Source organism: Bacillus rossius, chromosome 14 (genome assembly GCF_032445375.1).
Source record: "Bacillus rossius redtenbacheri isolate Brsri chromosome 14, Brsri_v3, whole genome shotgun sequence".
In the NCBI taxonomy this organism is placed as follows: Eukaryota; Metazoa; Arthropoda; class Insecta; order Phasmatodea; family Bacillidae; genus Bacillus; species Bacillus rossius.
This window is the reverse complement of record NC_086341.1, coordinates 9568013-9595668: the sequence shown is the minus strand read 5'-3', so window position 1 is coordinate 9595668 and position 27656 is coordinate 9568013. Positions and strand designations below refer to the sequence as shown.

Below are 27656 nucleotides of genomic sequence, written 5' to 3'. Positions count from 1 at the left end.
CTAAAACGCATGTTTTCAGAGTAATTTTTAGGCGTAAAACAACCAGTACAGATTATTAAAAGCACTTAAGGGACTTGCATTACACCTTTATATTCATTTATCGGCCATATAATGTTGCGGTCACCGCTCAAATTTCACAGTTATCCTGTGACTACGAGAAGACTGCGCGCCAGTTCACACCCTTGCGCTTAGAGGCTATACCGCGCTGGAAGCACCAGCGAGCGTCGCGCTTATCATCCCGCCTCACTAACACAGATACACCCCTGACGAGGCGGGCCCCTTAACACCCTCCATACATAAATCCTGGCTACGCCACTGCCTGCAGACGATTCGGAGAGGTGAGGATGGGTTGTGGTTAGGGAGGGAGGAGCTGCGCGGAACGGAAATGTCCAAGGTCAGTTACTAAGTTGCCGATTTATAGCATTGACGGCCTTCGTTTCTCGGTCTCGCGCTACGATACACGACGACTGTAGGGCCACGTGCGTTGCATCACCTCCCTGGAATAGTCGGGGAAAACAAGTGTCCTTCGTTGAAGAAAGTTGAACACGTGACCTTATGAACGTGGAAAAAAAAACGCATCGCGACCTACTGCAGCCACTGGAACCATTGAAAGCCGATGCACCATGAGGAACAGAACCTTAGAATTCTGTGGAGTTTTGTGCGTTGGTTACTTCACAGTTGACATACCGCTGCGTTGTCGCGCGAGACCAAAAATGGCGCCCGTCGACATACCCAATCTCTTAACTTTCCCTAAAAGTCACAATTCTGCCATTTGTAACACGCCAAATCTCTGCACGAAATATTAAATTCATTAGCAGTTAGCGCTATCTATGCGGGAAATGCAAGGACTGTCTCAACAGCGCTCTCTACGCTGCTGGTTGAACAAAGAGGAACGTGAGCGCGCTGGTAGCAAATATAAAATTCAAGGCACTCACAGCTGACTGTATAGGATACCTAGATCTATTTTATTTTTTTAACGAGTGCAGGCGCACACTCTTTGTCTTATTCTTTCGTTCGTCTATCTCTCTCTCGGTTTTTTTGTGTTGAATGACGAATCATTGCACAAAGAGGAGAACTAAAACGAGCCCAGAAACGTATATAGCATAGTGCTCTTTGCACGTATGTTTGGATAGGTACCTATTCTTGTCCTTTTCACATCACAATAATGTTTCTTGCGGTACTTTTGTTTCTTTTTCTGTTGCTGAGCAAACGTGTCCTGTGCATTTTATTTATTCTCTGCTGTTCCCAATTTCTTGCCGAACACAGGGTTTTTTTCCCCTTTGTTTTTACTTGTAATTGTATGTGCGGCTTTAATTCTTTATTTTTTTTCTTTTTTTCCTTTCCGATTTCTTAAAATGTTTTAGTTTTAATTCAAATATGTACTGGAAAGTTATCCCCTCGGAAAGGTAAGGTTAGGTTAGAGGGGATAACTTCCACGATTTTAAAGCAGAAAATAATATGCATTTTAAGAAATCGGAAAGGGTACCTTTCCAGTTTCTACCCAGTTACACTCCCGCCACCAAAAATAGGAAAGGTACCCTTTCCAAGGGGTTTCAATTCTGTCGTCCCCATAATTTTACAATAACTTTAAAAAAAAAGTTACGAGGAAACGTTGCACTGTGATGGCGCCCGCCCGGAGAGACCTGGCGACTTGTGACCTGGTGACGCGGGTGCGCAGGACAGGGACGAGATGATGAAGCAGCTGTCGTGCGCCTCCGAGGACGCGGCGGCGGACGTGACGTGGACTACTGACGCCCCCGCGGAGGCGGCGGCGGCGGCTCACAGCTCCGCCCCCGCGCAGCCCTGGACGGCCGACGAGCCGCCCACCAGGCAGCGTCGCGACGCCAGCCACAGCGCCGGTCCGCGGGACGCACCCACCGCCGCCTACGACAGCAGCAGCAGCAGCAGCCAGGCCGTGGATCTGCCTCCGTCGCCGTCCACGTCGACTCCCGGGTGAGCCCTTCAGGGACCTCCCCGCCCTCGGGGGTCGTAGCCGCGTCCAGGGCGAACGTTTCACCGACGTTACGGTTGACACTGCAGTCGTCATCATCAGGGTAGAGTCAGGGGCGCAACAACAGGGGGAGGGGGGGGGCAAGGGTATTTTGCCCTCCCCCCCCCCCTCTGAAACCTTGAAGTGGGGGCAAACGGGGGCAAAGAAAGTGCTGTGTAATCAATTTTTAGATAATAAAACTGCTGAAATAGCACCATTTTCCACCTTGAAATACAAATTTTCCCGGGGGAGGACCCCCGGACCCCCCGCTTCAATAGGGGGGGGATCGATGATTCTTTATAAAAAGGTTTATTGCCCCCCCTTGGAAATTTAGTTGTTGCACCCCTGGGTAGAGTTACCCACTGTTACTCAGTAGAAAGATCAAGGGGGAATAGCAGGCTTTCTGGAGTAGCCTCTCCTCTGAAGTGATGATCGGGGGGGAATAGCAGGCTTTCGCGGCCATTGTCTGGAGTAGGTCAGCCTCTGGGTCGTAGCCGCGTCCAAGGCGAAAAGTATCACCGACGTTACGGTCGACACTGCAGTCGCCATCATCAGGGTAGAGTTACCTTCTGTTACTCTTCATATCGAATCATATCAAATCTTCATAATACAATAGCAATTATATGATTTGTCATTTTGGCTGATACACTTGTAAACAAATGGATGCCGTTTTGGTACTTGTGGTACACTGTCCACTTTTGGCTTCGTCTGGAACGGACCTTATGCCCCATCGAAGCAGCTGAGCATACGGTCCGTTCCAGACGTGACGGGGTGAAGCCAAAAGCCATTGTTACTACACGTATCACTACGGCATCCATTGGTTCACAAATGTATCAGCTGAACGTGTATTGGAGAAAAATTCCAACTCATATCATCACATTTGTGTTATTAAGATTAGGTTTTGGACTTTTAATACATATAAACATGTTAACCAGTAATATTTTGATCTAAATTTCTTCCGAACAGTCGTAAGTAAAACCAGAATAGAAAAACAGAAACAAATATTATTAAAGTCCACCATTTTGGTATGTGAAAATCAGAAAAAAAAATTGGTGTGGGGGGAAAACGGATTCACGTCTGATGGCTAATGTTCCATCTATATCTTCTCCTAATCTCTGGGCGCATCTGAATAGGAGGAATACGACCACTAGAAACTATGTGGTTGAGAAATTCAACATAAAAAATTAAGTTTCCCTTTTAACCCCTTAGGGATTGCATTTCTCAGAAATTAAAAATTTTTGTTGGTAGTTTTAGTTTATTTTATATTGGTACCCAATATAATTTATTATGCTGATTTAAATTCGGAGATACAATTACTCATCTTAAAAACAAATTCATCCCTTTTTCATCCTCTTAGGGGTTGAATTTTGCAAAATATGAAAATTGTGTTAGGTTAAAAATTTATGGAATGGTGTACCGATTAATGGAGTGTCGTATTAATTATGAGGCAAAATATACTTTGGAATCATTTTTGGCAATGTTAAATTATTTTGTTAGCAATGAAAAAAGCATGGCTTAAAGCAAAATTTTGTATGTACTTTGCTCTTTTTTTTTTTTTTTAAATAGAAACTGAGGTTATGATTTTCAGCGCTCAAACTTTGAAGCTATGCAGTTTTAAATATTTTAAACAAAAAATAAAGCATATTAACACAGTGTTTTGGATGTTCCATATTGAAAAATAAATCATTTTAAACGTAATGAGGTTAATGTTCCCAGCAACGAACGACCACAAAAAATAATCAAGGTTGCCAACATTTACTTTCAAAAAGTTGACGACTTTCAAGTTTTTTAGGTTGCCTCTATATCGCGCGCAGTTCTCGGATTTCCAAAGAAAATAAGAGCGTTGGTTACAGACAGCATTGAGTTGCCAATGTTTATATTCCTTGCTTTGTGCTCAGGGCCCCACACACGTTGTGCAGAGCTTCAAAAGAAACAATGCACGTGTTTTTAAAACAGTTCCGCTACCAGAGCGGTGTCTGTTAACAAAAAGCACTTAAGAATACGCTGAACATGGAACTGTATTTCTGTTTCTGGATATTTTTTTTAAAACCTGTATTTTTAGAGAAGTGAAGCTGTTAAAAGCATGTTTATTTTCTTCTCCCTCAGAATAATATTTAAATATGAATCACCCAGTGCAGATTCCTGAAACCACTCAACGTATCTACTTGCATTATACTTTATTTTCATTTCTCCACCGTATCTTTCCCTCTCGAAAATTCCATAGAGGGACTGCGCGCCAGCTCACAGCCTTGCTCTTAGAGGCGACACCGTGCTAGAAGCACCAGCCAGAGTCGCACTTATCATCCCGTCTCATCAACACACCTACACCCCTGATCATCAGGGCCTTTTAATACGTGGCAGTCATGGTCTTCGTAGTTGATGTTACTGCAGCTATTAAGTCCGATTAAGGATTTACACCATTGGAAAACTGTAAACGTTCGTAGCAAGCATCAGCTTCGACATCGACTCGAGTGAAACATCTACGACTGTTCTCGGCGCACTTAGACCGAATGAAATGACTTCTACCGAGCAGAATCGGCATTTCCTGGGCGCCTGGACGACTCTTATTACCTAAATGACTCTCTTGCGGCAAGCGATGTTTGTACCTTCCAACTGATGCAAGAAGGATAAGTATAGTTCGTCAGCTTGAGGAAGTAATAAAAAACACCATAAATACATCGCTTGATCTAAAAAGGGGGTTGTCTGAAAAGTCAGTTTACGGACAAACATCATCTTCAAAATGCCTTTAAGGGTGGTATTCCAAGACGCTCCGGTAAGGTAGCGAATATTCACTGTCTTGTGGAGATACGACCGTAACCTAACTCGCGGCCGTATTCCAGAACGTGTCCAAACCGAATCCCAGTAATAAACGGTGCCCTGCGCGAGGCTAGAAATTGGTTACGTTTCATCCAAGAGATAGCAGCACCGTCGCGCAAAAAAAAATGGAACCGCTTGTCTAATTTTCTCAAGTACCTTATAAATTGCAATTTTATTATTATTTTTTAAAATTTTATTACCATGCAAGCGTACAAAATGTAGTATTCCGGGATAGTTTCGCCATCTTAAAGTTTCATTTGGCACACGAATACGTTTGGTGTTGAATACTCGCGAGTTAATGGCGCCGGACGCGGGTCCGCCATCTGGACGAATGCGCGGGAATTCAGGGCAACAGATTGTTCCGACCTTACGGCTGGCATTCTCACGTTCCCCTCCCACATATGCGCTCTATCAGGGTAGGGTGGGAGAAACTTACAGTTCGTTTTATATACATTCCAGAGCTTGTTTAAAAACAGAGCTGTGAGGGATCGCTTCCTGTTGTTTGATCGGGAAGGTACTAGAGCAGAGGCTGGGGCCACCAAACCAGCATAGCCGCCGCCTCAGCCCCGCACCTCGCTCAGCTGACCAGACAGTTGGCTGTGTCCTGAGCCCTAAGGCCGGGTTTATAGAAAACGCAAGAACGCAGAAACTCAAGAAACGCAACTACGGTAAAAGTTAAATCTTAACTCTTCTACCAGCACGTTTATAAAGAACGCAAGACACGCAATAACTCAAGAACGCAACGCAGAAGTTGTTCAACTTTCTACTTCTTGCGTTTTCTCCTTGCGTTTCGGCCATCTATACTGGTTGCTTTAGTATGTGATAAACTGAAACTGTCATGTAATGCATATAGAAGGCTCTGCGATTGTAATCGTTACGCTTGTGTATCTTTATTTATGTTTTGGGCTGGCATTCTTCTTGTGATTACAGCGCAATGAGGAAGCTGATGAATTTCTTGTCCAGCTTATCCAATAATTTTCCCTGCCTGTACGATAAGTACAACAACAATTTTAATAATAATCATGACTTATTCCTGAAATTTTATTTTTTGACGTTGGCGATGGCCGGCGTCCTTGCATTTTTTTTATAAACGACTGTGAATTTCTTGCGGTTGTCGCGTCCTGCGTTTTTGCGTTTCTGCGTTCTTGCGTTTTCTATAAACCCGGCCTAAGACTTTCTCAGCGACGTTTGCCTCGGTGTGCAGAGGTCGGTGCACCAGGAACACGGTGGAAGGAGGGTAGCGTGTGTCCCCAGGCCGGCGAAGAGCACGGAGGGCGGTGACCAGAACGTGACGTCGACTGCCGCCCCCAGCAGCGAGCTGACGTCGCCGGAGACGGCGGCCGACGACCTCGCCGCCGCCACGACCCCTCCCGCCGCCCCCAGGAACTCCTCGGAGGCGGACCGGCAGACGACGGCCCCGCCCCGCCCCCGGCCGGTCGCAGCCGTGGAGGCGGGCAAGCGCGCTGTGAGTACCGTTCCTCGTTCCTCCATTTTCCAGACGTCTCTTGAGTCTGCGCATTGTCGGCAGTTACTACTTGCCACCCTTTGTGTTGCTCCAGCACCTCCGGCACCTACTTGTCTGTAAAGTCGGTTTACGGACGATAGTTTAACGTGACAACGTCACAACAAAAACATTGATGAAATGATTGCATACTTTTATGAATAAATTTGAATCATTTTTAATTGAATTATCACTATTTTTTTATGGATACAAAGAAGGAGTGAAATGAATGCTACAATTGAATTGATAAATTTACTTTTATTTACACTCATGGATTCAAATATGTTTATTGCTTTGACGAAGAGATTATTTTAACTACAACTTTTATACGTGTTTGCTGTTTAACTTCTTCCAATCTGTGTTATTCTGTTAAGGATAGGACGATGATAGGAAAAGTAGGAAACGAATGGGAGTGTTTCAAGTTTGATGTGCCTCGAAAAAGTCAAATCGATGGTTGTTCCAATCGCGTGGAAGAGAGATAGATGCAACGCAAGCGTACAATGAGCGTAACGGGAACACAGCGTAACGGGAACACAGCGTAAAGGGACACTTTATTGGACGTCACGTCAAAAGCAATGTGAAAATAACTATAGTCATGCAATGGCGGCTCCAGGAAAACCTCTCGGACAGGGCACTCACACACAGGAGGATGCAGTTAATAATCATGACATTGCCCTTGGGATATTACACAAAACATACGGTCTCAAATACTGAAATTCAGTATTTTCGTACAAATTTTGATTGAAAGAAGAGTTTAGCACATTAACGAAAGTATTTAAGTTAACATTAATATTCCCTACAAATAAATAAGAAGTGAAATTTGTGCTCGGAAGGGGCTATCGCTCCCTGCACCCTCCCTCTGTACCGCGCTTGTAGTCATGTGTCGTACAAAGGTACAATATCTTTTTTTTTTTTTTTTTGGCAACTGGTTTACAAAGGAATCTTTCGTAAAAGTGCAGAAATTTTTGAATTATGAAAAGGAAAAAATATATGACAGTGTGAATCTTTACTGTGCACGAGCAACATGCAACAAAAATTTTGACTGTATGTAAAAAAGGCTACTTTCAAATAAAAAATTTAATATGTGATTTCAAATCATATATTTTAGTGATTGTTATTGAATAATGGTCCATATTTAAAAATATATTCATTGTGTTTATTAGTGAGAGAAATTGTTTTTTAAACTTTTACAAGTGTATGTTCCCAATTGTACTATTTAGTACATTATAAATTATAAATTAACACATTATTAGTTAACATTTGCACAGATTATTATACTAAATTAAATAATTGATTTTGTACCCATGTTTATATTAATTTTAAATTGAGTGTTATTTTTTTTATATGATTGAATTCATACTTTACCAACAATATTTACAATAACACTCCAGTCCTTTTATTATTGTATTCGTATTAATTATTTGCATGCAAAATTAAAGTTAGTTTTTTTATTATGTCCAGTAGAATAACTTCTAATGCGCACCCATTTTGGTTTTGTAAATGGAACAGTAGTCATGTAAAATTACAGATGTTTGTAAATTTGTATATTTTCCAAATAAACCACCTCTATCACTACAAAATATTGTTCCAGTAATACTGGGTCCGAATTCTTACCCGGGAATTTATAATTTGTGTAGTTTCAGTACCTTCAATTGTTGAAGTGATTTCTAAACCGTTCCCTGAATAGCTTTCCAGTACTATAATAAAATAAAATTGTTAAATATTTTTATTATCATTTCCATGTTATAAAAAAATTAAACTTGTAAGAAACAAATTAAAATATAAAATAATGTGTCAACTTTCGTAAGAAATACTCAGTATTATTTCAAAAAAAGTACTTCATATATGCAAAAATAACCATGTGTTGAACAAAGCAACGAGGGATATTCATAAAGTAAGCTCCATTTGGTCATTTAAAAGAAATTGACTTTCGAGAAAAAGTTTTTATCGCCATCTACTTTACCGACTTCATCTACATTATAATTTTACTTAATCTCCGTTCAGTTCCAAACACTTTGCGCAACGCTGCAAAAGTTCCTTTAACCCCTCTGCATAGAATATCACTGCCTAAAAATTAAATCAGTTGATAATCGTAATTTTTGTAACTTTTGCTGTAAATGTTGACCAACGTTTGATAAAATCAACCAAAAGAACACCATTTTCATCCCAAAAAAAAACTGTAGGCATCGTTTTTTTACTCGAGTGCTGAGATTTTCTAAACTTTTCCGGAGTTGTTTACGAAGTGCCTGTACTTATGCTACACGCATTGCGTATTCGAAATCCATGACGCCTACGGCCAAGGTGTTTGTTCCATTCGCAGGCTGCGAACTTCTATGCAGAGGGGTTGAAGAAACTGGTGCAGCGTTACGAAAAGTGATTTGAACTGAATGGTGATTATGTGGAAATGTGAAGTAGATATGTAGTATTCTAAAAATGCCAATAAAAACTTTTTTGTCACGAGTTGAATTTCGAAGTTTTTTTTTGTTTTTTTTTTTTTGCTGAGGGCGCTACAATTTTCGAGCGTTACAAAAATTGTGATCGCATGAGGATAATAGTTAGGTCCGTGGTAGGGGAAGAGGTAAAAATGACACAGCTTACTAGCACACTTGCACACTTTCACGCTCACATACTTGGGTGATAGCTGGAGACCTGAAAAAATTTGCGCATTCATTTCACGATAGGCTGGAAGCCAAAAAAAAAGTTTGCATTTTTGCTGCTACCGTGATGGGGCTGCAGTACATCTGAAGGACTCTGGGCCAATGGAAAAAAATGTAAACAAAGGAAGTAGCGAATCACAAAAAAAAAAAACCAGTCAACAGGTACTGCGAGTCAGTATGTAACCAATGAGCAGATGCAATTTGCCCGAGTGCGTAGAGGATCGCACGGAGTCCATCCTCCTGTAGGTAAATGAAAATCGCGAATTATTTTTTCAGGTCTCTAGCGATAGCATAATTTACCGCCCGCATACTTGATAATTTGTTTTTAACGCGACCTCAGCCGAAAGAGTTTCCTGTACCATGATGACATAATAAGCAAGAAGTTTCACTTCTGGAGGACTCGACGCACATACTTTTCTTTAATGACCGAACAGAGCTCTTACTTTTGGGATGTCCCTGGTGCAATGTGTTTGTTGGCAAGGCACTGTGTGCGGCAGGATGAGGAGGAGGACCACGCGTGGACGGAGCTGCCCTCCGGGGACACCGCGGAGGACCTGGGGGCGGAGCCTGAGGCCCCGGCGCGACCCAACAGGGGCAGGAGGCTCACCCGCCCGCAGGGCAGGTCCTTCTACCCGTACTTCCTCAACAGGGTCCTCGGCTGAGGGGGGAAGCCCCCAGCTCCGCACAAAGCCTCGCCGGGGGATGGGACGGACCGCCGGCCGCACTTCGCAAGCCTCTCCCTTCCCTCAACCCCCACCCCCACCCCCCCATTCCAGAGACGTCTCCGCGACACTTCGCTGAAACGTGTCTGGAACTGTTAGGTTAGGCGTCGCACCGCGTGTCGGGGAAATCCCGCCCTCACACGCCTTCGGGCAGCCTGCGGTCCACGGGGGTGAGCGCCACAACCGCAAACCCGAACAGTTCCCGAGTTCATCCAAGAGGTTGGAGCTGTACCCGAATACCAGCTTAACGGTTCCCTTAAGCCAGGGAACGCGGTCATCTTCGCATCTTTCCATCTTTCCCTCATCTACGCATTTCTGTCATGTATCGATGTTTTCCATCATGCATATTATGACTTTCCGTCTCGTGAATTGATATATAGTTAACTGTCGAATTGCTTTAAAAAAAAACACGCAGACTTAATAAATTATCATCCATACACCAGTTCAGGAATTGTTTTACTTAAGGCAATTAACTGTTAATATGTTCTGTGTTCCTTGCAAGGTATGCCTGTGCGTCCACTACATCAAGATTTCTAGGGATGCGGCTGCACTCTTTATTTTGTTTGAATATAATATAGCTTCAGATTTTTGGCTTAAAATTATTTTTAAAACGTTATAAGCGTAAGTGATATCTCAAATAGATACAAATAAATACATTTTAATAATCACTGAAAGGAGAACTTAAACACTTATAGCGGCATTTAATGCTCATTAAAAGTATTTTTTAATATTTTGAGATTTATAAGAAAATTTTTATTTATAACATCCACGTTGCATTTAATTTTTTTTTAATTGGTCGATGTTATTTCATTTTGCTGAATATTCGTGGATATTATGACTCCAAAAGGTTCCTTGTACCTTAGAAATGAGTACTTTACGTTGTGGCTGCATTTGCTAAATGATGTGTGTGCTGTGGACGCATCCCTAAAAGCCTAGGTTATGTTGGGTTCGGTCAGTGTAATAAATATATATTTTTTTTATTTTTTCCTGGGAGGGTTGGTTATGTTACATTAAAGTTGTTTAAAATGCTCTTATGACCGTAAAATATATGAACCTTTGCAATGTGGTGTTTTCTTGACGAGCAATCTGCAAACTTTTGAGAACTTCGGAACTGTGAGGGTATGGCTCTTGTCTCTGTGAACTGTAGGCTTCCCCACGCCTTTACCCCCTCCTCTCCGCCCAACGAACCAGAACCAGCGGTTGTCAGACAACGACTAAAGCCTTTATCACACGATGAGAAGTTTCACGCAGGCTCCGCTAGAACTTTCCAGCAGAACCGGTAGCCAAACCTCATTGGCAGCAGGTACGGATGTTCGCACGGAAGAAACTTATCACACGTAGAACTGCGACTGGTGTAGGCCTGGCATGCGTGAATGGTTTTGTTAGCATAGTTGATACTTTTTTTTTTGGTATTGCATAAACGTGGATGTTTCTCAAAACTGTCGCATATTGCTCTCACTGCTTCACCAGATCTCATTTTCATCACAATTTGAAATCAGTAATCAAGAAAACTTCAATCCCTATAAAAAAAATTAATTACCGGTTATGATGCTAGGGACATTATATTGGGTAAAATTCCCACCTTCTTGGAAACGTTCCACAGAAATTCTAGCACAACCTGTTAACCGAATCTTCCATGGAAACGGCGAGCGCTCTGCCAGTTCTTCCGCAGAACCATCCTTACCTGCTGCCGCGGAAGACCTTCCTAGCAGGGGCGCAACAACAGGGGGGGGGGAAGGGTATTTTGCCCCCCTCTGAAACCTTGAAGGGGGGGAAAACGGGGGCAAAGAAAGTGCTGTGTAATTAATTTTTAGATAATAAAACTGCTGAAATAGCACCATTTTCCACCTTGAAATACAAATTTTCCCGGGGGAGGACCCCCCGCTTCAATAGGGGGGATCAATGATTCTTTATAAAAAGGTATATTGCCCCCCCCCCCCCCCACCCCCCCTTTGGAAATTTAGTTGTTGTGCCCCTGCTTCCTAGGGAACGTCCTTTGTGTGACGAGGGCTTCGGACAGTAACCTCTTCCCTTCCCCCCCACCCCTCACCCTGCGTGGCTTGCACTCGGCGGGGTCGTCCCCCGCGGAAGAGCTCTCTCGTACTCTCGTACTCTCGTACTCTCGACACTTGCACCGTCCTGCCGCCCGTCCTGCACCGAGCACTCTCGCAATCAGCCGTGCACGCTCGCGCACGCACCACGCACGCACACACACTCTCGTCACCGGCCGCTCCTGCTGTCTGCTTGAGGGGGGGCCGTCATTCCCGGTGAACCCTCTCGTCCGGCCGTGTCACTCGTCTCACCACATTTTACAAGTTTAACCCTTTCAGTCACACTGTGTCAGAGACCCGTGAATTTCGCGGGTTCAATGACCTCCAGGATAGACTCCAATATCCTCTACGCACTCGGGCAAATGCCAACTGTTGACTTGTGAGTCGTCTGGACCGGGTGGCCTGTGATTCGACACTTCTATGAGTGAGGGTCTCTAATTGGCGCCCAGTCCTCCAGATTAACAGAGAACCAATGGCAGAAGCAGCACTAAGGTATAATTATTTGCATGTTAGCATAACACGAAATGTACCCGCGAAATTGATGGGTCTCTACCTATGATATACCTCATTTAAATTTTTTTCTTATTATAATTAAACTTTTTATTTTTTGGTAACAATATTATACTATAATTATTATATTAATGTATAATTATTTTATAATAGTTAATGAAAGTTGTAAAAATGTGTTTACTTCATAGCCTTAAAGTACCGTACAATGTGCACTAGAATGTGGGTACAACTTAACCCACAAATTCAAAGTCCCATAAACTCCGTGTATCATCGAGGACACAAATTGTCCACTTCAGTGGACGAATGGACTGAAAGGGTTGACCAGCCTCTCTCTGGTTTCTGCAGTTACTCATGGCAATCCAATCATAATCAACGAATTTTTTTTTTTTTTGTTTGTAATTTCCAGTACTGTGTTATACAGCAGTGGAATTTTTTACGTAATATTTTCTAGCCATTTACTGTGTGGTAGTCAGATGTATTCAGGCCAAAAAAAAATTACCTTGACACAATTTAACATCAGAAACTTGAATATATATGTGACAGTTCTTTAGAAACTTTTGTTTTGGAGGCTGAAAACTTTAAAATTATGTACTGACTACTCATACATTCTTTTAAGATCAATTAGCTTACATAAAAATTCTATGAATGATGGCCCCCATTTTCAAGAACTAGTAGAAAGCCAAGTTGTTTAGTTTAGTGAAGAATGTTGTTGTTTTATATTCTGACCTAGGTAAACTTACCTTGGCATGATGAACATTTAACTTTATTTCAGAACTGTAATCATGAGAATTGTTGTTTGATATGTGAAAACTACTTATGGAAATGACTTATAAGTCATATTACTGAATCATGCATTTGGTAACTGCACAATACTATGCTATAGACGAATTTATCTGAAAGTGTACACTGATGTTTTATCTTTTTAGTTACATGAAACAGATCTCTTGTATCTTCACGTTAATGCCTGTGCAATGTAAAAAAAAAAGAATGCTTCGAGATATTTTTGGAATATTTACTGCTACTGTACTTAACTAAGCCTGAATTGAAATTAATATACATTTGAGGTTTTTTAAAAATATCATACTTGTTCACGAATAAACCTACCCCATGAGTAAATCAATCCAAGAATCTTAACCCATTTTTGTTCAAATATCGTTGTCTGGTAAGTTGAGCTATATAGAATTATGTTAGCACAGAACTAAATTTAATATATAACATTTTGAAACTGATAATCATGAAATATTCCTGTTATTAAACAGTAAATTTTTCAGATCTCAAATCTGAAAAGCTAAATTGAAAAAATATATATACCATTCCCTCTGCATTTGATTCTTCAGTTACTTCTTAAATACGTGTTTATATTTTAATTGGAAATGAATAGCATGTCACTAGCCACCATTTACATAGCTCTGTCATTAAGTACTGTCATAGTGAACTAGTTGGTTAGCTAATACAAAACTGTACGCAATGCATAGTTATGGGTTTACCTAGATTACCTACATGGTTATTTAGAAATACATTATAAGCGTAATTTATAAATGAATATTTCTTGGTGTTAGGATAGCTAACTGCAAAATAAGTTTGATGATTCATACTGTACATCAAACACTGAACACAATCAAAATATGAATGTAGTTTTTCGGTGAGACATTATTAGACATCGAGAAAATACAGGTCTTGTAACAATGTTTGTTTTTTTGTAATTTTTTGCATGCTGCTTTTACCCTACAGTGCCCTCGCAAGTAGAAATTTTGATACACAGGCCACTCACGAAATAAGAACAAAAATTGGAATACAGTATTGAATACTAATAATCTAATGGTTGTTGATTAAGGTAATCATTTAAAACAATTCCTACCTTAATTATAAACCACCTTTACCTACATAATTCAAGCTTCAAGAATTATTTATTTTCTCAACTTTTCAGCTACGGTACTAAAAAAATTTCAACTTAAGGAAAATAAATGATATTTGTAGGTTAAAACTGCTTCCCGAAATAAAACGTTTTCCGAAATGAACTATCATTTTTTTGAAATGTGTGTCCCTCTGAAGGATTACTGGTCTCTGATAACTATGCAATCTGAAGTGATGGTTGATTAAATGACATTTCACAAAATTCACAGACTGCTTGGGACTCACTGTAGACTTAAGTACAGTGCTACCCATATAAAAATTTGTATGTTTAAAACATAATACCTAAAATGTACCTATTCTTAGATTTTTCAAAGCTAGATAATCAGGTAATGACCTACGTACTTATTGGTTATTCAGTAAGTTACATTTTGGACATTCCTAAAAAAAACTACGCGATCATTTTATTCACATATTAGTAGATAATAACATTATAAACCTCATAAGTAACAAAAATTAAATTTCAAACAAGATAGTTTAAATTCACTTTAAAATGAATATTTATGTTAATTATTAGCTATAACTGCTAGAGAATCTGGTGATAATTTAAAAGCTTAGGTTTTAAATCTTTGAGCTGAATTTTTATTTCCAGCTGTCAAGTTGCAAATTGTTCATTAATATTCACGTTCAAACACCAAAACTGTTTGACCATTACAAGTGCTTTCAGCTAAATGCTGGCTCCAATGCACTCAACTGTACAGCATGGCTGACTTTCAAAATGAGAGCACATGAAATTATTATCCAACAACTTACGTAGTGGCCTATTTACGAAACAGATGCTATCAGCTTGTAATACTGTATTCAAAAACGAAAGTTCTTTGATGTGGCATATTACAATAGAGCACCATCCATATGACTATGTAACATGTGTCTTACGAATATTAACATGAAAGTATTGATAACTTGTAGCCTCATTTGTCGATTTACAATTGTTTAATTGTATCTAGGTGTTTTCCTAGAAGGTCTTTGTTCTATATTCAAAATGTTTAAATAAAATGACATTAGTTCATTGTTTGTTGGGTATCATGATAAGAATAGATGTACTGAACCAGATTTATGTTAAGTGTGTGTTGATGTAACTTGCTAATTTTAAACAATTGGTGAAATGTTCATGTATTTGAATAGAATTTTTGAACTAATAAAGTATGGAGGAAAATATATACAATCTCTCTCCACACCCTATTTGATTAAATGTCAGTGTATCAGGTAAATATAACAGCTTTTGACACTATATGTGTGTGGTCAGAACAATGCTCTAGTATTCAGCATTCGCAAGCTGTTTTTGTATTAAAACTTTAGTGTTATAATACGGTGGTTTGGTAAATGTACTATTTAAAATGAACATATATAAGATATTTATTTGAAATTCAAATTTAAGAGAGCTGAAGATGTGAATCAGCAAATTACCCAGAAAGATCCAAAGAGCATACAAACTTCGCTCAATAGACATATCTTTGCACAAATCTGGAAATAATAGTCTATTTAGAACCTAATGAATAATTATCAACACCACTTTAAGTGAAAATTATGCAATAATGTTACATTTATTTTATTATTTTCCTTTCACATTTAAATCTGAACGTTTGAGGCCGAAATTTGGCATGTAGGTAAAGTTTCGTAAAGATTATATTAATAGCTCAGTGTTAACAGCTTTTAATTAATAGTATAATGCATTTCCCATTTCCAACTGCCAGTTGTCATTGCTAATCTTAAATAATTAAAGCTTTTAGTTACATAAAAAAACTGACTTGCTAAATTAGATATTTAAGCCAATTTCTTGCTGTCTGCTACCCTCACGTGCTCGGGGTTGAGAGGCAAGATTCAGGACGCTATTTTGACATCACTCGATAAGACCACAATACCAAATAATGTTACGGAATTTTTTTTAATGATTCTGAAGAGTGTAAATTGCTGAATAAAATTTAACATCAAAGTCTTGAAGATATTTGTGACATACCTGAAACTAAAGCTAAGCAGATAATCCTCTGATATACGCTGAAACCGGTCAATGCCATAATCACGCACAAATCTCACAAAAATTAAAGATGCAGAATAACATTTAAAATGTTTTGAATTCTTGTGTATTAAAACTGCCTTATTTATACAACCGAGGCCTCAAAGAAACAATAAATGCATACCATTTTTAAAACAAAACTTTTGTACAAATTAGTAACATTCAAGACTGAAGTTTCCTGATTCATGCAACATGTTCTGAGGAAATATCAATATGTATTTATGTATCAGCTATTTTTTTTTATGAAAACAAAATTATGTATTTCATTTCACCCTCTTAGGGGTGCAATTTCTTAACATCAGCTTTGTTTAATTCAGATATATGATATATTTTTATTATTAAGTTCATCCCATTTTCAACCCCTTATGAACATAACTTCAACAAACAAACAAAAAATTATATTTCTATATTTTCTTGCTAACCACTTGATTTGCTTCAGAGGTGTGACATTTTACTGTAAATTAATCTTGACCTATTTTCACCCCAAAATGGTTAAATTAAAAAAGTTCTATGTGACTTGTTACGTGTGCTCAGTTTATCTCCCATTAGGATAGATTAAAAGAAATAAACAATTTTTTCAAAATATAGTAATTCCTCTTTATACCTATCCCTCTTAGGGGTTAAATTCCGGAAAATAGTAACAGAATATTAATTCTTCAAGGAGTTCTTTGTTCTGGATATACATTTAAAACTTGACATCTGCTGATTTTGACTTGTTTTCTGTATGTTGGTGTATTATTTTTTCTTCTTCTTTTCATTCTTGATGTTTCTGTAAGATATACAGTAAAAACTAGCAATATGTATGTCCACAAAATTGTTTTAAATCATTCTTCCTCATTCCGTGAATCATTCGAAGAAGATTGTTGGGGTTTTTCGTTTGCTTTGTCTTCATATTCAATATCTTAACTTCCACTTAATTATAACTTTGGATATATGATTTTATCATTAAATATTTTTACCCCCTTTCACTACGGTACCTTAGGAATAAAAAGTTCCATTACATTTATCTATATGTATATATACACACACATACATACACACACACACACACACACACACACACACATATATATTGTTATGAACTTATGTGGGGAGAACTGGGTTCATAAGTGATAGCCCAAATAAGTTTTATTACAGTTTTGTTATTTACTAATACATATTTACAGTACTAATAAATAACTGTACTTAAAAATGTGTGATCACCAATAACTTGCACTTAAAAATGTTTATTCGCAAGTCACTCAGTGTCTGTCAAGTTCCACAGTTTGCACTCCTCACTGGAGCTGGTCTCGACAGTGGTTCGCCCCTCCACCTCGTGGCTGTCCACACACACAGTCCCGCGCCACTCAGTCGCACTCTCACGGTCCAGTCGCTCTCGAGAAGGATGGGGGGAAGGGGGGGGGGGGGGGGGGGCTCTCACTTTCTTCGCCGATGTTTCACTTCCCTTCACTCACGGAACTCTTCGAACTTCACGGAATCCGGCATCGCTGCTTGCACACCCTGGCGTCCTTCTCGAACAGACAAGAGCGGCTGTGACAAGTTGCGTCAACACCGGACCGACCCGACGCCTGAAACATTGAGAATGGCCACAGGTAACGTTCTACAAGCACGCACGGCTGCATCCTCTGTAGGCCCGCAGAACTCCCGGGCTGCTAAAAGTGTCCCTGACAATAGTCCTAGGCGGGACGCAGAGCGGGGAGCGGAGGGAGGATGGGCACGCGTGACATGTGAGATGTCAGCGCCTGTGCAGAGTCGCTGGCCAGACTCGCTGGAAGGTCCGATCGAGTACGTGGCATGCGTCACTGCTCTTCCTCCCAGCAAGCATGTAACAACACCATTTATAAAATACTTGGCAATGAGAGAATATCAATCAATCAAACAGCTTTTTTGTTGCTGAATTTATGATATAGCTGGCTCAAAAGACCACGAGCGGGTTCTGATATTGCGTAATAAGCACTGAAAAACATTGATGAATCATCAATGGGACACAATAAAAAGTAAACTGCTGTATTTTCTTATCAGTGTTACCAGAACGTTTGCAGTTTTTTGTGTATTCAATAAAAATAACTTTAAATAACACAATATATTAGATCAATTCAATTTGAGAAAAAATAATTAATTAATTTAATATTAAGTAATCCTTAATAGTACAAATAACTATAATAGAAATTTATTTAAAATAAAATACTCATAAATAAGAAGAAGCGGTATTAGGAGATTATAACACTCAGAGAGGCCACATTGTTGTATACCTCTTCACAGATCCTAACAGCCTGGTACTATTTATTTATATGATGCTGCTCAAAGCTGTTTAAGGTACCGTTTTTTTGCCAGTGTTGTATCGGGAGATTATAACTCTCCAAGAGGTCAAATTGTTGTATAAACCTCTTCTCAGATCCTAGTAGCCTGATACTATGATATGCTACGGCTCACTTAAAAGACAATGAGTGAGTGTTCCGATATTGCGTGACAAGCACTGAAAAACATTGATGAATCAGTCAACGTTCCAATAAAAAATTTAACTACTTTTTCTTATCAGTCATTCCAAAATGCTTGGTAGCGAAACATGAGAATATCGGAACTATGCTGTTTGTGCCAGTGTGATACCAGGATATTATAAGTTCCCGAGAGGTGGATAATTTTTAATAGTCGATGTTGTGCAAATAACTCATCTATAGGGGAGAGTGGGCCAGAGTGAGACATGGGGTACAGTGAGACATGTCTTTTAACTCCAACTATTATTAAATGGAAATTTCTTTCAATATTTCCCATGTTGGTACCCTTCATGACCTCCATTTTTATTATGTTTTAATGTTGATGACACCTGATATTAACCAGATATTTTAAAGTGTTGGTTTTCAGGTAAGAAAAGAAATATTTTCTTTCCTTAGTTTATTATTTTTCATACTTATATTTGTTGTTATATGTTACTTATTAAGACATTAACTTAATGTGCACATATTGAGGAATAATTAATAGAGTCACAGACATGCTGGTTATTATAGGTTAGGATTTTTAATTCATAGATATGTGTGTAGTAGTGTGGGGCACAATGAGACACAACAGAATGGGGCACAGTGAGACATGTCTCACTGTACCCCATGCTTGTAAATTTAATAGCTAGCTTCCGTTTCGGGAACATCCAGCCCCACATTAGATTTTGCTAATTTTTAGATGACTATATGAAAAAAAGTTCTTGGTTACGTTATGCAATTTTAACTGTTAAATATTTATTGTCACACAAAAATGTTCTTTTTTTTGTTAGATAGGCATATATATTCTATAAAATAACAAAGCAAAATTAACATCCAATATTACTTGATACTTAATTTCAAGTTACATTAATTATCAAACTTACATATCCATTTAACCCATTTTATTTTTAAAAAGGTTAAAAAAAAATTGTTTTTCAGTCATGACACGCAACAGGAAGAGAAAAACAACTATTGGAACATTTAAAGAAGATGACATGAGAGCAGCTGTAAAACTTGTGGAGGAAGGCTTGTCAGTGCGAAAAGCTGCAAAAACTAAAGGTTTAGCTTTTCAGACACTTCACAGGTGAGGCTTAGTGCTATGAGATTCAGGCCTACTTATGGTTTATAAAATATGTCTTTCTCAACAAAATTGTTTCGTGTTTTAGGTATGTGAGAAAAAAGATGAATAATCCCTAAATGGCTAACATGAGAATGTGTCCCAAGTACAACAGTCGCCAAGTGTTTAACACTGAACAAGAAAGCGAGTTGAAAGATTATCTGTTAACTTGTTCAGCTATGTGTTATGGCCTGAGTTTGATGAACTGCAGAGAATTAGCATTTGAAATTGCATCAAGAAATGGTATTGATTGTCCCGAAACATGGAAAATCCAAAAGAAAGCTGGAATAGAGTGGGTCCGGGGTTTTTTGAAGAGGCATCCAGACTTATCCCTAAGGCAGCCAGAAGCTTGCAGTTTGTCACGTGCTACATCATTTAATAAACACAATGTGGGGCTGTTTTTCGATAAACTTGAGACTGTGCTTAAACGATCTGACCACTTCTCCAATGGATTGCGTATTTTCAATTTTGATGAAACTGGTTGCAGCACTGGTCAAAAACCAACCAAAATCATTGCAGGAAAAGGAGTGAAGCAAGTTGCAAAAGTAACAAGTGGCGAGAAAGGCAGCCTCGTCACATCATGTTATATTGTCAACGCAGCAGGGAATACTCTTCCTCCAGTCATCTTCCCAAGAATGCATTTTAAGGAACATATGCTTCATGGTGCCCCCACTGGAAGTCTTGGCCTCGCAACACAGTCAGGTTGGATGAATGGTGAACTCTTTGTTGAAGTTTTGCACCATTTTGTGAAGCACTCATTTTCCTCGCTAGAAAATCCCGCTGTTTTGATACTGGACATTCACGAGAGCCACTTAAGTATAGAGGCTATCGAGTTAGCCAAGGAAAATGGGGTAACCATTTTAACAATTCCTCCTCACTGCAGTAATCGCCTTCAACCACTTGATGTATCAGTGTTTGCGGCCTTCAAGTCTTTCTATAATGCTTCGGTTGACTCGTGGATGATGAGAAACCCTGGAAAAACAGTTTCGATATATGATGTGGCAAGTTTAATTTGTGAAGCACACGAAAAAGCAATGACACCCGCAAACATCACACCTGGATTCCGCAAAACAGGAATTTTTCCTTTTAACAGGAATGTGTTTTCAGAGCAAGATTTTTTGGCAAGTGCTGTGACTGACAGGGAAATTAGTCCTACACCAGAAGCTACGAGACCGTGCAGTAGTAAAGACATTCCAATCCACAATTCAATGGTGACGACTGGAGATGGACATTCTGAAGAAAATAGCTTGACACCTAGTTACATAAGCCCAGTAAACATACATAACTATCCCAAAGCAGGAAAGAGATTGGAGTCTGCTAATAAAAGGAAAAAGGGAAGATCTTTCATTCCAACTGACACACCAGAAAAAAACCAACTTGCTCTTCAATACCAACATAAAATGAACAGCAAGAGAGGTCTATTCAAGAAGTGTGACCCTATAAAAATAAAATTCACTGAGATTTCAAATGAAGATGAAGAGTTTTCTGAATCTGATGTTTCTTCAGACAATGAAGTAATACAACTTCAATCATACGACCAACTTGCGAGGAAGCCTAAAGAAGTTGACTTTGTCCTGGTAGAGTTTTCAGGAAAAAACACAAAATTTTACATTGGGGAGGTGCTACGAGAAATAGACATTGAGGATTATGAAGTCAAGTTCCTGAGAAAAAGTGAAAAAATGTGGAGGAAGTTTTTTTACCCATATGTTCCAGATATTGCATCAGTTGCTACAAAAGATATTAGAGCATTATTGCCTGTTCCTTCTGAACATGGAAAAACCAAAAGACAAAAGTCGTACCTCAAATTTTGTGTAGATTTTGGACGGCTGAATGTTCTATAAATTTTTCCTGGCATTTATGTTGAAGTGCAGTGATTGTTGTTAGGTAAATCTGATTGTTGTATAGCGTATTCAGTTTGTCTCACTGTGGACCACTGTCTGTCTCACTGTGGAACATCTGTGGGGTACAGTGAGACGTTTGATATGTAATGAAGAATTGCATTTTCTAAGAAAAGGTCTCATATATTACGGAATTTATAGTTTGCAATAATAAAGAGCATTAATCAGGCTATTTTTTGGCATAAGAGGATGTCTTTAAATGTAGAAAAGTAAACAGTGATTTCAAATAAAAAATTTTGTGTCTCACTCTGGCCCACCCTCCCCTACTGATAGTGAAACTGTTCTGAGAAATAAGTAGGTATGTACACTAAATAAAAATTATTAAAATAGAATAAGGAACAAATATTATACTTTAGATATGTATTACAAATTTAAATATAATTGTTTTAAAAAATGTTGCCTGATTTTTTTCCCGTCATGACTTAAAACAGTAGGTACTGAACGGATTTTAAAGAAACTTTATTTATTAGTACAAACTTTAGCTTTATTGTGAAGGTCCACAGTAATTATTTATATCTCCGAAGCAAATAAAGTAAAATTTAAGTTATTGGTTTATATCAAATATACGATGATCACCAACGTAATTTTACCATTATTATTTTTTTATTCCACCCCGAAGGGTTGTAAGCGAGAAAATTTTAGTGTAATGTAGTGAAAAATCATATCTACAAATCTACCAGAGCAGTAGGTAAGACTCTAAGGCATGAACTTTGCTATATGATTATAAAACCATAATTCCTTTCGAGGTATCAAAAGCTGTAACGTGCGTTTTTTGTATTTTGTTTTTGTAAACGCCGGGCGTTTTTTCATCATTAAAAATTTTTGTTTTCAAAACTATTAAACATTTAAATCCGCTCTTATTATTTGGATCTGAAACTGTTCCAGACAAGATAAAGATCGCGTGTGTGTCGATGATTTCCTCTTCCATAAATTAACTGAGTGTTTCATCCAGCTGTTAAATCTCTTCACTTAACTAGCTACGTTACAATCGACAAAATGTTTACAGGACGATAATAAGCCAATTAATTGTATAAAAAAAACATAGCATATAAGTACGCTGATGATCGGAGCGAAGGATTGTTCTGTGACACTTGAAAGCAGGCCAGCGGGCTGATTATGAACTAGCGGTGGGTTGGGACAGCAATTTTCGGTATCAGTCCCAACCTGATACTGATACAGTAATGTACCTAGGTACAAGTCTCTGATATTTCTGTATCAGACGGTCCCAGGAGGCAACAAAGCTCCGCGTACGCAGACTGTGCGACCGGAAGGAGAATCTGATACATTATTTATCACGCCCGGTAATTCTCTACCTCTGTTACTCTCATGCCCGCCTGATACAGCCAGTATCAATCAGTTCAACATTCACTGCAGTTCGTCCTGGCCGTGTATCACCATGTACATTGTTGCGGGCTGTCATGCTTTGTAGTTAGTATCTTTATAGTGAAATAAGGAATGGATAAGTGCACGAAAAAGACTTCATTTGTGTGGAATTTTTTCACGGAAAATAATGAGTTTGCTAATTGTAATTTGTGTAAACAAAAACTGAGTTATAAATCATCAACTAATCTGAAGAAACATTTGAAACGTAAACATTGATATAGTATGCTCACTAATGTACCTATCTGTTTTTTATTTTTTATTTTTGATAAAATCGTGCATTTTTAATGTATAAAAACACTAGTTACTAATTGTTTTCGAAAAAAGAAAGTCCATATGTTGATTACATCTGTTATTAGTGTCAACTGAGAATTTATTTGCATTTTCATAGCTGTTAGGTGCACAAATATAAATATTATATCTTGTATTACTTTGAAGTAGGAGAATAAACAAAACGACTTGTAACCAGGGCTGCCACTCTGATATTCATGAAAAACCTAGATAACCTACAAAAAAACCCAGACACATGGGTAAAAAACCCAGATGCGTATAAAATGCTATCGTTGAAAATGTTTGCGTACTAATTCAAAAATATAAACATAACTGGTTTTAATATAAAACAATTAATTACCTTACAAGACTGAAAACGGTTAAATACAACCAATAAAAGAAAATTACACTGCAGCAAAATGGCTGTATAAGTAATTCTTGGACCAGTACATATCATAAAAATACCTACAAATATATACATGACAAAACAAACACCATCACTGCATCCTTTAAACCGGTAATTGTTTTTATAAAACTGCATCATGTACGTTAGTCTTTATTCAGAGTCTGATTCTACAAGATTGGTTTGAAGGTTAATTGTTGCATTGGTTTTGTGTTCTGCAAGCCTCTTTGAAGAATGTGTCTAATTTAATATTCGACTTAGCTTCTTGAAAACTAGTTTTGTGTTTATATGTATTTTTGTGTGTGAAACACATAGACTTGTTTGCATTTATCAAACAGATATTGCAACAGATACAGTAGCTACTACCTTTATTATTGTTTTAGGTATAAAAATAATTAAAATTATAAAAAACCTAGAATTGTTGGAATTCATTATTTAAAAACCCAGAAACCCAAACACCATTGGAAAAACCCAGATCTGGGTGGAAAAACCCATGAGTGGCAGCCCTGCTTGTAACAATATCGCTTTGCGCCTCTCCTTCAAGGCTTCAACGCCTTCCCCTGCGCTTCCTCCCCTACATTCTTTCCCTTTTTTATCCCTTATTCGTCGTTCCTGCTCCCTCCCCTTTCACAAGCTCCGCCCAAGTGACCGTCATCTGCGATCGGGTACTGTATTCATTGGCCGTGGTGTTGTTCCAGCTGAATTCTGAACTGATACTAAAGTCTCTGATACTTTTCAAGTGTACTCGTTTGCCGTTCCTGATACAGGCGCGTATCAGTGCCAAAGTATCAGGTTGATACTTTTCGACCCACCTCTATTATGAACACACTAACACACATTTTGCGATAAAAGACACGGTAAACATTGAATATCGTGTGGACTGCCACAGTAAAAAGTTGCGGGATAACGAACACAACCTTTTTCGTTAAACACCGACCGTTGATGACGTTTTTACGGTATACACCGCAACCTTCGAGAACGAACATACATCTCGGACGGTATTTATCGCACCGATGCGGTGCTACATTACTAATACATTATATATACCATGTGTGTACCAGTTGGTGTGAAACAAATAAGAATTCAGCAATGTAATTTAACTATAATAAGTATTAAATAATGTGGAATTTTGGTGCCACGATTTTCTTTTTACCATAGCCGGGACTGAAGCCACAACTATTTACAATGAAGTTTAGTGTGAACAATAAATTAAGGTTAGGAATTGTTACAGTAGCTTTTTTTATCTATAGTTTTGTGTTTGCAATGGCAATACACAGGTATTGCAAAATTTACACACGTATTCATTTTGCTCCATTTTTAAATTAAATAACTTAACAAACAAATTACCTGTAGTTTAATGCAGAGTTAAAAATTGAATCTAAAATATGTATAATTTACCAGTGAAACAAATTAGCCATATTTTACTGACAGTTCATTTAACACACACGGTAATTATTCAATTTTCGCTGGCCCTTCGACATTACTGATTTTTACTGTGGCTCACAAGTCTCGCAGATCATAACGAAACACCCAGCGCATGTTGATTCGTATTCACCAAATGCGGCAGAGCGTGGAGAATACAGAAAGTCTCTGCGAGCAGGGGCGTAGCCGGGGGGGGGGGGGGGGGGGTGTTTAGGGGTTCAACTTCCCCCCCCTTTGCACCAAATCTTTAATTAATTTCTTATTCATCACTCAAACAAATTTCATATTAAAATTAATACAATTCTTACTATTACAATATTTAAATTTAAGAACCGAAAACTGCTAAAATAGCACTATTTTACACCTTAAAATCCAAATTTTCCTGGGGGGGCCATGCTTCTTAACACCCCCCATACACAAATCCTGGCTACGCCACTGTCTGCGAGAGTTCGTAATCAGCCCACTGGAGTCTGATCGTGTTCCCCAGGGCATTGCCAAGTTTAGGGCTACCGTTGGCAGATGACCCGAGATATGTTTGAGACACCCACAATATTGGGTGAAGTAGAAACATTATCAATGACTGTATCTCAATTGGAGTGACTGTTTAACCATGGAATTTCAAATCCACACTTATTACACAATCAGTAGCGACCAAGCACCATTTCCGCAAAGTCTTCAGTGTTGTAATTTAGCAACAGCGAGGTAGAAAGTGACCAATTATGACACAGTATGTAATTTCCTTTCAAGCTCTAATGCCCAGGTCTCAGAGCTACTGACCTTGGAACTCCTATGTGAAGCCAGAGTCGTCATCTTCAACTTACCGTTCCTATCATTTTTCTATTCTGTATCTGCAATCTCGTCCATCACGATGCATGCAGCGATGTCACATGGTTTAAAGGGTTCGTAGAGCCAGGCTGGTCAAAGGATTGCAACAAGACAAAGACTGGCAAGCCTGGTTGAGCAAGGAAATGCAAGGATTAACAACAGTAATGCAACTACAGATTCATGCTCAGTCTCTCCCGGAACTGGACCAACCTGTTCCGAGATGAGGCTTATATTACCTTTCATTGTGTGTGCAAGCCCATTCGGCTTAGGTTTTCAAAGCGCGCTCTGTTCCTTGACAAATCAAGAGAATCAAGCAATTGAAGGTCATACACATAAATATATACGCAATTTATGAGTGAGCGAGTTTTACTATGTGAGCGATGCTCATGAATGCACGGCCTTTTCACAAACAGCTTTTATGCTCCAGTCGGTCTGAGACAGCTGTGAGAGAGAATGCACAAGAATTGCGTTCACATCATGAGCAAGACGGTCTTAAAAATAAACTAAAATAAAAGTTTACAAGTAAAATATTTATACGCATCGTCTATTCTAGGCAATTTTCTGCATTAGTATTTAAATTTTCAGCGATGGAGAACGATGGTCAAAAGCATAAACTTGGTAATTTTAAGTGACTTTAAATGAAAAATTCAGTACTGCATTTAATTAGTTCTTCAAAATATACTGTCCGTACTAGTTAGTAGGTTGATCCTTATACTTATTTTCTCTCAGAATGTAACTCAGATTACCTTGACGGGTAGAGTGTGACTTAATTTAGTCCTCAGTTACAAAAACTATCAGGGTGATCAATCCAGACCATGATTGAAAAAGAAAAATTGTGATAAAAAAGTGGGAAATAGTCTATTAACACACCCGTGAGAAGTACAACCATGTCACATGCGAGCATAATAAATGTCTGAGCCTAAACCACATTTACTATCTTGTAGAAATGTCTTCATGGACAAGTATACATGTACCAGGTGAAACAAGTCCAGGAATTTATCAAGATCTTGTAATAAAATCTCACCTCTCAATCTGCTTTGATATATTACTTTTCAAAATGAAACCAAACTTGTCTCATTTTAATCCTCTTTGCAGTTGTAAAGATATGATTAACAAACATTCAAGCCGAGAATATATAGCAAAAATACATTTGTGTATCAATGAATATTTCAGAATTATAATACTAATTAATAGAGACAAGGTTTTACGTTTTTATTTTTAGGCCAAATTCATTTTAAAAGCAGGATATTTTGGTATTTTTGTTTATATGTTTTATGAAATCTGTTTATTCATAAAGTTAGCATATACGTAATTCAACAAATGACGCCTACATGTTTCGTATACATACTTATTACACTAAAAGAGTGTAATTTTGACATTCATGATCCACTTTTACTGTATAATAATGTGTAATAAGCATGCCTAACTACCAGGAACAATCAGCAGGTATTTGCGAGTTTAAAAATTGTACTAACGTCATAATGTAAAAGTAAGTTATCAAAAATAGTTGTAAGCTTAAAAAAAAGTAAAAAACTTTTCTATTTTGTTCATACATTTTAGCATAGACTTCATGCAAAAAAATTACATTCAATAAATTAAATTAGTTAAAAGAATACTGTTTTTGTGATTTTTGTTGGATTTATGTGCTGTATGGTGTATTAACTTGTATAGCCATGCTTTTATGTGTTATTTCA

General features: G+C 38.4%; 2 protein-coding genes across 4 annotated transcripts in view; both read left to right on the top strand.

The window, feature by feature from the left end:
• Window positions 1-15315, top strand: part of LOC134539121 (mucin-5AC-like) — a 177821-nt gene extending 162506 nt beyond the window's left edge. For both annotated transcript variants that reach the window (XM_063380863.1, XM_063380862.1), the window contains exons 7-9: window positions 1679-1953; window positions 6062-6272; window positions 9463-15315. In XM_063380863.1, the coding sequence (XP_063236933.1) occupies window positions 1679-1953; window positions 6062-6272; window positions 9463-9627 (651 nt within the window). In that variant the 3' untranslated portion in view covers window positions 9628-15315. The remainder of the gene's footprint in view (window positions 1-1678; window positions 1954-6061; window positions 6273-9462) is intronic.
• A 3491-nt stretch (window positions 15316-18806) lies between these two features.
• Window positions 18807-23964, top strand: LOC134539119 (tigger transposable element-derived protein 6-like). Of its 2 annotated transcripts, XM_063380857.1 has the most exons (3): window positions 18807-19035; window positions 19587-19731; window positions 19814-23964. In XM_063380857.1, exon 3 carries the CDS (start codon window positions 19845-19847, stop codon window positions 21603-21605), a length of 1761 nt encoding a protein of 586 aa, XP_063236927.1. In that variant the 5' UTR covers window positions 18807-19035; window positions 19587-19731; window positions 19814-19844; the 3' UTR covers window positions 21606-23964. The 2 variants fall into 2 exon arrangements, with proteins under 2 accessions (XP_063236927.1, XP_063236928.1); XM_063380858.1 differs by having other exon boundaries at window positions 19587-23964.
• The last annotated feature ends 3692 nt before the right edge of the window (window positions 23965-27656 follow it).

Coding starts and splice junctions, on each gene's coding strand:
- LOC134539119 (XM_063380857.1), top strand. CDS start 19,845: ATGGCTAACATGAGAATGTGTCCCAAGTACAACAGTCGCCAAGTGTTT.